The following is a 14,396-nucleotide window of genomic DNA, read 5'->3' as shown; positions in this document are numbered from 1 at the left end:
TCTGCTCATCAAGCCTGCATTTATTTGAAGTACAGCAAAAACAGTAAAATTGTGAAATATTTTTAATATTTAAAATAACTGTTTTAAATTTGAATATATTTAAAAATGTAATTTATTCCTGTGATCAAAGCTATCATTATTTCAGTCTTCAGTGTCACATGGTCCTTCAGAAATCATTCTAATATTCTGATTTGCTGTTCAAGAGACATTTATTATTACTGTCAATATTTAAAACCTTTGAGTATTTTTTTTCTAATTCTTTAATGAATAGAAAGATCCAAAAATCAGAATTTATCTGAAATAATAAGCTTTTGTAACATTATTCACTATACCATTCAAAAGCTTGGAGTCAGTATTTTTTAATTTTGGGAAAGAAATTATAGAAATTAATACTTTTATTTAGAAAGGATGCTTTAAATTGATCAAAAGTGACGATAAATACATTTATAATGTTAAAAAAATCTATTTCAGACAAATGCTGTTGTTCTGAATGTTCTATTCATCAAACAAACCTGAAAAAGCATAATAATAATAATAATAATAATAATTAATGTTTATGAACAGCAAATCAGAACATAAGAATGATTTCTAAAGGATCATGTGACTAGAGTAATGATGCTAAAAAATTCAGCTTTGAAATCACAGGAATAAAGTATATTTTAAAATATATTCAAAAAGAGAACAGTTATTTTAAATAGTAAAAATATTTCTAAATTTTACTGTTTTTGCTTTAAAAAAAATCGTACAGTTCAAAAACTTTTGACTGGTCGTGTACTTTATGCTAAAAGAAATTCAGACTCACATTTTCAGTGAACAGGTTCTTTATTTTACTTCTGCAAAACCCAAAACCTCCACAGAAACATACTTATAAAAAGTTTAGCACTACAGAAGATCATACTCAATATGTTCTGCTTTTGTTTCCAACATCAGAGCACACAACACCTGTGAAATCACAGGAATAAAGTATATTTTAAAATATATTCAAATAGAGAAGTTATTTTAAATAGTAAAAATATTTTAAAATTTTACTGTTTTTGCTTTAAAAAAAAAAAAAACATTAAAAATCTTCCAGTTCAAAAACTTTTGACTGGTCGTGTACTTTATGCCAAAAGAAATTCAGACTCACATTTTCAGTGATCAGGTTTTTTTTTGTTTTTTTTACTTCTGCAAAACCCAAAACCTCCACAGAAACATACTTATAAAAAGTTTAGCACTACAGAAGTTCATACTCGATGTTCTGCTTTTGCTTCCAACATCAGAGCACAAAACACCTGTGAAAACACAGGAATAAAGTATATTTTAATATATACTCAAATAGAGAAGTTATTTTAAATAGTAAAAATATTTTAAGATTTTACTGTTTTTGCTTTAAAAAAAACATAAAAAAATCTTCCAGTTCAAAAACTTTTGACTGGTCGTGTACTTCTATGCCAAAAGAAATTCAGACTCACATTTTCAGTGATCAGGTTCTTTATTTTACTTCTGCAAAACCCAAAACCTCCACAGAAACATACTTAGAAAAAGTTTAGCACTACAGAAGATCATACTCAATATGTTCTGCTTTTGTACCCAACATCAGAGCACACAACACCTGTGAAATCACAGGAATAAAGTATATTTTAAAATATATTCAAATAGAGAAGTTATTTTAAATAGTAAAAATATTTTAAAATTTTACTGTTTTTGCTTTAAAAAAAAAAAAAACATTAAAAATCTTCCAGTTCAAAAACTTTTGACTGGTCGTGTACTTTATGCCAAAAGAAATTCAGACTCACATTTTCAGTGATCAGGGTTTTTTTTGTTTTTTTTACTTCTGCAAAACCCAAAACCTCCACAGAAACATACTTATAAAAAGTTTAGCACTACAGAAGTTCATACTCGATGTTCTGCTTTTGCTTCCAACATCAGAGCACAAAACACCTGTGAAAACACAGGAATAAAGTATATTTTAATATATACTCAAATAGAGAAGTTATTTTAAATAGTAAAAATATTTTAAGATTTTACTGTTTTTGCTTTAAAAAAAACATAAAAAAATCTTCCAGTTCAAAAACTTTTGACTGGTCGTGTACTTCTATGCCAAAAGAAATTCAGACTCACATTTTCAGTGATCAGGTTCTTTATTTTACTTCTGCAAAACCCAAAACCTCCACAGAAACATACTTAGAAAAAGTTTAGCACTACAGAAGATCATACTCAATATGTTCTGCTTTTGTACCCAACATCAGAGCACACAACACCTGTGAAATCACAGGAATAAAGTATATTTTAAAATATATTCAAATAGAGAAGTTATTTTAAATAGTAAAAATATTTTAAAATTTTACTGTTTTTGCTTTAAAAAAAACAAAACATTAAAAATCTTCCAGTTCAAAAACTTTTGACTGGTCGTGTACTTTATGCCAAAAGAAATTCAGACTCACATTTTCAGTGATCAGGTTTTTTTGTGTTTTTTTTACTTCTGCAAAACCCAAAACCTCCACAGAAACATACTTATAAAAAGTTTAGCACTACAGAAGTTCATACTCAGTATGTTCTGCTTTTGCTTCCAACATCAGAGCACAAAACACCTGTGAAAACACAGGAATAAAGTATATTTTAATATATACTCAAATAGAGAAGTTATTTTAAATAGTAAAAATATTTTAAGATTTTACTGTTTTTGCTTTAAAAAAAAACATAAAAAAATCTTCCAGTTCAAAAACTTTTGACTGGTCGTGTACTTCTATGCCAAAAGAAATTCAGACTCACATTTTCAGTGATCAGGTTCTTTATTTTACTTCTGCAAAACCCAAAACCTCCACAGAAACATACTTATAAAAAGTTTAGCACTACAGAAGATCATACTCAATATGTTCTGCTTTTGTACCCAACATCAGAGCACACAACACCTAAAATCCAATAAATACCTCACAAAGGAAATACTAATGTTGTTCCCACACACAAAATACTCTCACAACAATTTTGGTCTCAATTTTTCAGTCCTTTCCAACATGTCTAAATATTGCTAGAGATGAAAACAATTACATTTCATTTTAACGTTGACACAATCATTACTTCATTTATACAGTGAACACGACAATCATGTTATTGCTGTAAAAAGACACATTTTAAATAGTATGAAGGCTGAATAAAAAAATATTCTAATCACAGTATTACAGCAGCTAAATGAAGCACTGCGTATCTACTGTAACATTTTTCTTTAAAGCTAGACCATAGATAAAAATTTGAAGATATCTGCCCAGCTAAATAAGCAATAGATTGTGTATTTACTTTGTGCATAGCACTAGTAATATAGACAAATCTAAATAAGTCACTTTATTCTGTTGTGCGTAATCTGACATATCCAGGACTATAAGAACAGTGTTCAATAAACACACAAAGGATGTCCTCTTTATTTGTAAATTAAGTGCTTTTTAAGGAATAACTTAATAAATAAAACAGTAACACTTCTTAAGCACCAGTTCTCACTATGACCATATTCTAGATTCCTTAATACTACCTGCATTCCTAAAATTAACAGCTATCTTACTAGCAATTAGCAGCAAAGTAGGAGTTTGAGGCAAAGGTTTGTGATAGTGAGAATTGGACCTTAAAATAAAGTGCGACTAATAAAATATAGATGGAATGTCCAACAAAACTCACTTTTAGTGTTTTTATGGAGCAATTCACTAATTTAAGGCAAGCAGTGCATCATGATAAACAGTTATTTGATTGATCAAGTAATGGTCTGTTTGATTGAGTCACTGAAATATTATTTTTTTTTAAAAAAACACTGATTCAGTCAAGAACAAAATCCCACTACTTTGTGTTGCACAAAGAGGTACAACAGTTGATTCTGCTGTGGCTTCATTTGAAACCGTTTTCCTTGGCAGAACACAGATAGACAAATTACAGACAAGGTTGTGTCTAAAATGTTACTCAACACCCAAGATTATAATCTCTTTCATTATAAACATAAACTCTTGCATAAAAGCTATATCTGATATGTGCTGGTATTCCGAATCAGTTATATGTGTGCCAATCAGACGAAGAAAAATATTTTTGATTATCAGTGAAGAAAACTGTACAAAGTGATTTTTTTTTCTTGGTCGGTGAGTGAAAAGTGGATTTTGCACTGGGCAAATGTTTGTCCTTGTGTAAAGAGGTCCAAAGAAATACAGTTGAAGTCAAAAGTTTACATACACCTTGCAAATTGTTAATTATTTTGCCAAAAAAAAAAAAGGGATCATACAAAATTTGTGTTATTATTTATTTAGTACTTACCTGATATTTCACATTAAAGACATCTACATAAAGTCCACAAGGAAAAATAAGCTGAATTTATAAAAATGACCCCGTTCAAAAGTTTACATCCCCTTGATTCTTAAAGGAACACTCCACTTTTTTTGGAAATAGACTCATTCTCCAACTCCCCCCCGAGTTAATAAGTTGAGTTTTACCGTTTTGAAATCCATTCAGCCGTTCTCCTGTTCTGGCGATATCACTTTTAGCATAGCTTAGCATAGATCATTGAATCCTATTAGACCAATAGCATCGCGTTCAACGAGTTTCGATATTTGTCCTATTTAAAACTTGACTCTTCTGCAGTTTTATCGTGTACTAATACCAGCGGAAAATGTAAAGCTGCGATTTTCTAGGCCGATAAGATTAGGAACTACACTTCCATTCCGGCGTAATAGTCAAGGAAGTTTGCTGCCGTAACATAAATAAGACAAATATCGAAACTCGTTGGTCATTTTTGAACACGATGCTATTGGTCTAATAGGAATCATCGATCTATGCTAAGCTATGCTAAAAGTGATATCACCAGAACAGGAGAACGGCTGAATGGATTTCAAAACGGTAAAACTCAACTTATTAACTTGTGGGGAGCTGGAGAATGAGTCTATTTCCAAAAAAGTGGAGTGTTCCTTTAATACTGTGTTGTTACCTGAATGATCCACAGCTGTGTTTTTGTTTAGTGATAGTTGTTGGTTCTTGGTTCTTGTTTGTCCTTAGCAGTTAAACTACCTGCTGCTCTTCAGAAAAATCCTTCAGTTGCCACAAATTCTTTGGCTTTCCAGCATTTTCAATAAGTGTATGATTTTGAGATCCATCTTTTCACACTGAGGACAACTGAGGGAGCTGGGGCTGAAAACTTTTGAACATTTTTCTTATTTTGCCTAAATATCTTTTTTTATTACTATTATTTAGTACTGCCCTCAGAAACTACAAAAGACACTTACATGTTTTCCAGAAGGCAAAATAAGTGAAATTTACCCTGATTCCCCAACTCCTAATGCATTGCGTTTCCTTCTGGAGCACCAGTAAGCATTTGAACCTTCTGTAATAGTTGCATACGAGTCCCTCAGCTGTCCTCAGTGTGAAAAGATGGATCTTATAAGCATACAGTCATTGTTGGAAAGGGTTCAAATACACAAAAATGCTGAAAAACCAAAGAATTTGTGAGACCTGAAGGATTTTTCTAAAGAACAGCAGGCAGTTAACTTCAGGACAAACAAGGAATTCATGAACAATCACTAAAAAAAACAGCTGTGGATCATTCAGGTAACACCACAGTATTAAGAATCAAGTGTATGTAAACTTTTGAACAGGGTCATTTTCTCACTACTATTCACTATTATTTTCTCTTGTGGACTACACTCAAAAATAAAGGTGCTTTAAAAGGTTCTTCAAGCGATGCCATAGAAGAACCTTTTTTGGTTCCACAAAGAACCATTCAGTCAAAGGTTCTTTAAAGAACCATCTTTTTCTTACCATTTTATAATCTGAAGAAACTTCTTTTACCTCAAAGAACCTTTTGTTAAAGGTGTTTAAGGTACTTTATGGAACCATTTAGACAAAAAAGGTTCTTCTATGGCATTGTGACCTTTATTTTTAAGAGTGTATATGCAAACATCTTTTATTTGAAATATCTTCAGGTTAGAAAAACAAAAAAACAACACGCATTTTTGTGAATGACCCCTCTTATTTTGGTCAAATAATTAACAAGTGGTATGTAAACTTTTGACTTCCACTGTATTTAAAATCTTGTGAGTAAAAATTGTAATTTGCAGTGAAAGTGCCTCAATTCGGCAAATGTCAGAGAAAAAAAAAAGAAAATATCTAGTGCTTACATCCATAATGTGATTGTACTGGCTAAAAAGTCAGACTACTTTTTTGACCTAGTTGCTTAGATTCAAGTAACAGCCATGAAGTAAGGCATCACAATACTGTGATTTAAATAAGTGCGTTTTGTTCCACACAATATTTGACCAACAATGGCCTCTTACAGTGTATAATTGTGAACTCAGTTATCAAAATCACCAGTGCTTATATAACCTTTAAAGCTGGATCTGTGAGTGATTTGGAAATGCTGCTTTTTCTTAATATACAGTTATTATTTTGAGCTATTCAGTTAAACCAAACATTTTTCCATAACCTTGTGCTCAACAGATGCTGATGTGAGGTGTTTCAAGCCTCTGGAACTGTTTCTGTTGAGGGCAATTCATTCTGTCCTCCATGTCCCCTCCTTTTGCACAGTTTATACAGTCCAGCAACGAAGAATATCACAGTTATTGCAGCAAAGTAACTTGCATAGATGAAAAACTGGAAAGAAGCAAACAAAAGTGCACAGGATGTTAGCTTTCATTAGTGATCCACACAAATTATGACACATGGTTAATGTTGTACTTTACCTGTACAAAAATGTCCAGGCCTAGACCGGCAGAATCTACTACAATCACGGTAAGGATCGTCTCCAGTAAGAGTGCGATGAAAGTGTTTACTCCGAAAACCAAAGCATAGCGCTTCATGCTTAGATTAGCAGCTATCTGATACCTGCAATATAAAAGAAATGAATAGAACCTTTTCCAACATTTTATGCATTTGAAATATTTTACACAGTTTTATCAAAAGGTGAATGTTTTTAAAAGTAAATATGTGGCAATGATCAGGATCCAAGTACACATGGAGAGCTTGACTGAAAGAGCCAACAGAATTTCAATTAAAACAGGAGTGAGACTTTTAGATGTTTAGAAGGTAACAGTCCTACTGCAAAAAGTGCCTGAAGATTTACACATGCTTATTTACAGCCCTGCAGCAACAAGACTTTGTACAAATTAAACAAACACTGATGATAATGGAAAAAGTAGGTATTAAAATGGAATCCAACCGCATTTGGTGGGAGTTAAAGTCAAACCCTGGTGAGATACAAAACTTACTGTTCCTTCTTTGGATGACTTAATACAGTGAGGAAACAAAATATTGATCCCCTGATGATTTTGTATGTTTGCCCACTGATAAAGAAATGATCAGTCTATAATTTTAATGGTAGATTTGTTTGAATAGTGAGAGATAGAATAACAAAGCAAAATCCAGAAAAACATTTCAAAAAAGTTATAAATTGTTTTGCATTTTAATGAGTGAAATAAGTATTTGACCCCTTCGCAAAACCCTTGTTGGCAATCACAGAGGTCAGGACTCCTAGCACTTTGTGGTAAGAACAAAATCAAAAGGTATCCAACTTGCAATGGATTTCTAAAGAAATTGGATGCAGATTGACAGCATTACTTACGTTGCTATGGTGATGAGCAGCATGTAGGTAGCTCTGAAGACCATGTAGGAAGTGTAGCAAACCCAGATATTCCTGATGGTGACCATGAGGTACACACACACTGCAATTACCAGAGAGAAAATGCAGAGAGCAAGTTCTCCCCACACCGCCCAGGACACTTTCACAAAGCCTACAACAAACGCTGCAAAAGCACCTGGTGGGAAAAAAAAAATTCTGTGAAAAAAACTACAAGACATACTTAGAATTCTGTCATGATTTCTTGCAATTCTGAATTTTAATATCACAATTCCTTTTTTTTGCTTCCACCATGGAATAAAAAATAAAAAGGGCAATTGCAACGTTTTTTTCTCACACTTTTTTCTTCCATCTTGCAATTTTGAGGGGGAAAAAGAAAAACAATTGTGAGAAACCAAGTCTGAATTGTGACATAAATTCAGAGAAAAATGTTTGAATAACTTTTAATAAACAGATAAAGTCATGATGATTTTTTTATTCCATAGTGGAAATGGTCTTCCATTAGTAACAGATAATCCAAAATGCATTCTGTTACCTATGCATTTAAGAATGGGAATATACTCAAATGAATAGAATAAACAGATAACCAGATGGCCATACCAAGCAAGGTAGAAATGGTCTCCACATATCCATTGTAGATCTCAAAATCCTTGGAAGGCAAGATTTTCTCCCAAAGTGGTTGGGCATAATTAATCACCTGGATGTAACCACATGTGGACAAAGCCCACCACACTGACCAGGCCAGCAGGGTAGAGGAGGAGTAACACTCAAGGAAGTCTGACCAGAGCATTTTAAACACTTCCAGCAATCCACTATTGCTAGAATTGTCCTTGAGAGTCTGAAAGTCAAACAAATGATCAAACCAAGTCATAAAGACACTTATATGATAAACACGTGTATGTGTGTGACTATATCAGTATCTGCCAATTTCAGTGTTCATCTCTTTAGTATTCTATTTTTTAATGAAACCTAGGATGCTTCTTTCCCTCCACTAAAAATCCAGGTAACCATAACTAAGAATATGCAGAAAAAGTCATAGATTTGTGTTGTAAATCAAATAGTTTAATTTAATGTCTTGTGAAGAGACATGATCGGTTTATAAAATAAACTGATTAAAATTAGGCTTTTACTTACAATAAAAAAAACAAAGAGCACAACACGTACAGTGCTGGACAAAATTATTAGAACACTAGTATTTTCACCAGCTAAAAATGGTTTTAAGTCAGTTATTTCTATCTTTTGCTGTAGTGTGTCAGTAGGAAACAGCAGTTTACATTTCCAATATTTTTGTTTTGGAAGTAAACTTGTTTCATGCTCAAAAAGGAAACAATGCATTGAAGGTTGTATCAGCGATTTCTAGCCTAAAACATAAAGTGTCAATTTCAGCTGACCTTTCTTCACGATCCGCTCGCTGCTTGCCCCATAAATTGTCTGTGAAAAAACCGCGTCTCTCTGGTCAGCCTAGGGTCCGAGATATGCCAAAAAAACAATCGGCACTACCAACCTTTCCACAGATAAACAAACAGTGTTCCAACCAATCAGCGTCAGGGGTTTGGTGTTGTGGACTTTCCTACTGGTGCTGGGATGTGAGGGAGGCGGAGCGAAAGTCCACAACACCAAACCCCTGACGCTGATTGGTTGGAACACTGTTTGTTTATCTGTGGAAAGGTTGGTAGTGCCGATTGTTTTTTTGGCATATCTCGGACCCTAGGCTGACCAGAGAGACGCGTTTTTTTCACAGACAATTTATGGGGCAGGCAGCGAGCGGATCGTGAAGAAAGGTCAGCTGAAATTGACACTATGTTTTAGGCTAGAAATCGCTGATACAACCTTTAAGAGACAGTGGGTGTAAACTTTTCGAACAGGATGATGTATAATTTGTTTATTATTTTGTTTAAATATCATATGTTTTTATTTAGTACAGCCCTTCAGACGCTGCAGATGATAAGTTGAGAATCAGCGAAAGTTTTCATCATTTTTAATAGTTGTATCTGCCAGTTAAAATACGTTTTTATATTTATATAAATTTAATTAAACTGTTTGGAAGGAGCAAACATATGTGTGTTAGTATGTGCGTGTAGAATCATAAAAATGTTTACCCACCCTTCTTTCTTCTGCACTAAGCTGTATTTTGGACTCTGGCTCCTCTGGCTTCTCAATCAGCTGACTGCTGTTTATAGGTTCCAAAACTCCCTCATCCTGAGAGCTTTTCTCTCTCTGGTGAAAGAACAGGCTCTTACTGGGCATGGGTAGGAACCAAGGGGCAACGAAGGCTATGCAGAAGGACACCAGTGTGATGATGCCCAAGTAAAACAGAGGCACCTGGGCTACAGACACCAGTATCTGTCCGATGAGTGAGCCGATGGCTGATCCCAGCAGTGTGACACTGCGACAAAAACCAGTCACTCTCTGATAATGAGATGGCTCCACAACACTGTAGATGTAGGAATAGTAGGCAACTTCAGTAGCAGTTGCCAGACCGAAAAAACATTCCAATAACTGCATGGTCCTCACACTCTCGGCCTTCAAAAGCAAACCATATGTCAATATAAAGCTGACTGCCTGGACGATGATCACAGGCTTATATCGGAGGTAATCTGTGGCCAGGAAAACAGGAAAAAGCAGGACGAGGTAGGAATATGTCCAGAATGGATAGATCTTACTAACAACCTGTGATAAAAATAGAAAAAAATGTAAATAAACAATGATAAATAAGAGTAATAAAAATAGTGCTTTCATTATTTTTTTTTTATAATTATGTAACTATCAAAAATATATACATTGCCGCTCAAAAGATTTGGGATCAGTAAGATTTTTAATGGTTTTTAAAGACGTTTCTTATGCTCATCAAGACTGCATTTATTTGATAAAAAATACAGAAAAAAACAGTAATATTATTTCAATTCTAAATATCTGTTTTCTACGTGAATATATTTTGAAATGTAATTTATTCCTGTGATACAAAGCTAATTTTTCAGCATTATTACTCCAGTCTTCAGTGTCACAGGATCCTTAAGAAATTATTGTAATATGCTGATTTATTATCAGACTACGTTTACATGCGCACGAATAATGCGACTATTTCCATAATCAGAGTAAGGACTTAATCGCATTATGATGTTTACATGTCAAGAGCAAAGCTCTTCACTTCGGTTTACATGGAATTTCCATTATTCCTATTATTCTTTGCATTATGTTCATGACGCACAATGAGTACGTTTACATGGACAACAATATTCCGATTTTAACGCGATTAAGACAATACTCTGATTAAGAAGCAACCATGTAAACTGAGATTTTTGATTAATTTAATCCGACTAAAGTCATAATCGGAGTAAACACAAATCGAATTAAGACAGGTGGAGTATTCCTATTTTAGTCGCATTATGGAAGACATGAACACACCTTAATCACACTATTCCCCTTGTGTAGGACTTTTCGCCACATTTTGTGACAGGATACACACTCATGCTGCGTTCCAGGCAGGTTTTTGAGCTCGTAAATCACGTCTTCAAACCACGACTCAGGACTTTGTAGCGTTCCAGGCAAGTCACGCCAAGCATTTATTAATTTTAGCTATATTATTAATAATTTGATTGCAACGTTATATTGTCTTATACTCTATTTTTCCACCGTGTGCCACTTGCATAAACACCGCACCCAAGAGGCTTTATTGTTGTTTCGCGGGCTGTGTCACCTCAGAACTCAGAACTGGGAGTACGTCGATCTAGTACGAGTTCACGGGTGGGAATTCACGGGTTTGAGTGCCTTTCCAGTGCACTTTCCCGGGTAGAAGTTTGGAATAACACGGGTAACGGGTTGCCTGGAACGCGGCATAACGCTCTCAGTTGATCGCACGTGCTTATGCTTTGGTTTCATTTTTATTTAAATTATTTTTTTTCTACAACATGGGATTAATCAATGCTCATTGCTGATAAATGGTTTGTCTGTTATCATAATTTATAGTTTTATAGAAACGTAGTTAACATTCAACCTGTTCTTTTTCATTAGTATTATTTGTGATTTTAATTTTGTGAACGGGATTTCCGCTATTTGAATGTCTTAGGATGCTTTTCACTTTTACTATCAATTCATGATCTTGGTTTTGCTTACATATATAGGCTACACCTATCAATTTTAAGATTAAAACAATTTTTTAAAAGATGGATTTGTTATTTTTAATTAAACATAACAACAATAAAATAAAACCAGCTTAATCATTTATTAACAAAAACTAATAAGACGAGGCATGGACTCCATCACATGCTGTGTTATATGCCGACTAAACAATTTATTACAGGGCACGCAAACACTGAGCAATCAAATCAATTAATAAAAAATAAATAAAAGAAAGCCTCTAAAGCGTAATGTGAGGTAAACGGCAAAGATAGCAGGGTTTTCAAAATGAAAAAAAAAAAAAAGTAAAACTAAACTGGCTTTCGACTTGCGTGTGTTTTTTTTTCCCCCTAAAAACTGACTGGCTCTGAAACGCTCGCTGTATGGAGCAGACGCTTTGGAGCAGCACAGCATGCACTCGCACAAATGCAACCACGGCAAATTTTAACTCACACATTCTAAAAAAAAATTGTTGCATATGTCCAGAGCCACTTCAAGCTTTTGTAAAATTAAAACCGAAACATCCAAAAGTCTATAACGAAGATGAACTGATCTAATGATGTGTGTCATTAATCGATCTATGTACTATAACATGTAAAACGGCAACATGAAAGGAATATTCTAAAAGCAACTCATGTAAACAGCTTAATCATATTATTGTCTTATTCAGAATAAGGTCATTAATTAGATTACTGGTGTCCATGTAAACGTAGTCACTGTCCACAACATAAACTCAGTGTGTCGCCTTCTTCACCACCATCGTTACTAATCTGCAGGCAGGCGCGGCACCAAAATATTTTCTCTAACGGGGCTAACGGGGGCTAGACCAATATGTGGGGGTGCTAAGAAAATAATCGATATTCATGACGTCAAAGTTACTTAATGAAAAATTTTTAGAAAAGCAGCTGTGGTACACTCCACATTTAACAGAAGTATTAATACAAGTGACCAGAGCTCTACATTCCAGCCCGAGCCCGGCGGGCAGCAGCGAGCATTTTCAAGAGTTCCGCAAATCCGCAAACAAGCGCACATAAAAGGCTAAAGATTGCCTAAAGATTCCTATTCCTGACCAAGAGAGCCCATCCTCTTTGTTTTCTTTATAGTAAAAGTAGATATTGTTTGTGAGTGTACACAAATAAACGTAGACACTTTACAGTTACGAATAATGTATTACTCTTACCTTTACGAGCAAAAAAGTCTGCGTTTTTTAAGATGTTTGCAATGCAAGTGATCGCGCTGGCACCTCCATGTCCTGTAAAGCTCGTGTTAGCCTCTCCGCACAAACGATAGGATATGAGTCTTACAGCGCATATATAGGTTAAATGTTTAAACTAACATTTTGATAAGCTTGAAATGTTTAATATCTATAGATTTTATTTTTGGCAAGTCGTGATGATTTTAAAAAGGCTAAATTGATCAAGCATATCAACTCAGGGTCTGCCGCTGGATGCTTGGTCGTTAAAAAACAAACAAACTTATATTTAACAGAAGAAAAAATGCTCCAAACGTTTTTCTAAATTAACTTAATAAAAAACTGAAACGAAATATAATTACATTGCCAGTTGGCCTATAACTGAACTATTTTAATAGCTGAAAAAATATGTAAAATAAGCTGTTTTGGGAGAAGTGGCCAAAAACGATCTCGGGTCGAAGTCTGGCCAGTCTCTTACCAAGAATTCTGTTAAGCTGTTCGACAAGAGCTGGGCTAGGTAAGGTCCTATATTTTAGGCCTATTCAGGGCTCTACACAAGACGACGAAAAAACTTTTTTACATGCAAAGGAAAGACTTCAAAACTGGACAGCATCATGCGCTCCGTGAGACTGGATTTTGCGCTCAGCATTAACACAATTCATATGTATGCGCAATCAGAACTGTGCATACTTTACACTTAGATTAAACATTAAACGAACACCACATCTCAATCTTAGTGATGATGTAAATGTATTAAATGTAGTAAATGTATTAAATGTGTAAACGGATTAAAGGAACACTCCACTTTTTTTGGAAATAGGCTCATTCTCCAACTCCCCCCGAGTTAATAAGTTGATTTTTACTGTTTTGAAATTCATTGAGCCATTCTCCTGTTCTGGCGATATCACTTTTAGCATAGCTTAGCATAAATCATTGAATCCTATTAGACCAGTAGCATCACGTTCAAAAATGACCAACGAGTTTCGATATTTGTCCTATTTAAAACTTGACTCTTCTGTAGTTATATCGCGTACTAAGACCAGCGGAAATGTAAAGATACGGTTTTCTAGGCCGATAAGATTAGGAACTACACTCCCATTCCGGCGTAATAGTCAAGGAAGTTTGCTGCCGTAACATGGCCGAAGCAGGCGCAGTAATACCACACAGCACATGTGCAAATGTTTACTTCCGTCAACATATCCAACGTGCATGCAGCATAGGCAGCGTTCCTCGCCATGGAGACATTTGTGAGAGACGATTTAGAAGATATTTACTTTGGTGCAGATCCTAAACCGTATCAATTTGAACCAGAATTCACTGAAGCTAAGGTTTTGGTACGCGAAAGACAAGAAAGTGTGTCTGAACTGCCTGGGACAGAAGGAATGAGGAGAGCAGATTCGCGCTGGTGGGGCTTGCCAACCCATGCCAACTAAAAGTGAGTGCCTGTGTTGTCGCGAGTGGGACTAGGTATTGCCATCGATGGCAAGGGTGGATCTACCTGATGAGGAAGTGTCA

At 34.6% G+C, this 14,396-nt stretch overlaps 1 protein-coding gene across 1 annotated transcript; it reads right to left on the bottom strand.

The window, feature by feature from the left end:
- Positions 1 to 2,771: 2,771 nt before the first annotated feature.
- On the bottom strand, positions 2,772 to 10,686 carry slc19a2 (solute carrier family 19 member 2). The gene is made up of 6 exons (XM_073852514.1): positions 10,633 to 10,686; positions 9,677 to 10,243; positions 8,174 to 8,411; positions 7,559 to 7,751; positions 6,681 to 6,822; positions 2,772 to 6,591 (listed from the first exon to the last, which is right to left on the bottom strand). The coding sequence occupies exons 1-6, from the start codon at positions 10,684 to 10,686 to the stop codon at positions 6,457 to 6,459; spliced, it is 1,329 nt and encodes a 442-aa protein (XP_073708615.1). The 3' UTR covers positions 2,772 to 6,456.
- Positions 10,687 to 14,396: the final 3,710 nt, after the last annotated feature.

This window comes from Garra rufa, chromosome 12, assembly GCF_049309525.1.
Source record: "Garra rufa chromosome 12, GarRuf1.0, whole genome shotgun sequence".
NCBI lineage: Eukaryota > Metazoa > Chordata > Actinopteri > Cypriniformes > Cyprinidae > Garra > Garra rufa.
The sequence above is the reverse complement of the archived record's forward strand: the minus strand, read 5'-3'. Positions and strand labels throughout refer to the sequence as shown.

What these genes read in the sequence shown, in the direction of transcription:
- slc19a2 (XM_073852514.1), bottom strand. Translation starts at nt 10,686, where the DNA reads ATGCGATTAAGTCCTTACTCTGATTATGGAAATAGTCGCATTATTCGT. An exon ending in GTCGCATTATTCGTGCGCAT is followed by an intron (nt 10,244 to 10,632) that starts GTAAACGTAGTC and finishes TTTTTATCACAG; the next exon opens with GTTGTTAGTAAGATCTATCC. An exon ending in CTGCTCATCACCATAGCAAC is followed by an intron (nt 6,823 to 7,558) that starts GTAAGTAATGCT and finishes TTTATATTGCAG; the next exon opens with GTATCAGATAGCTGCTAATC.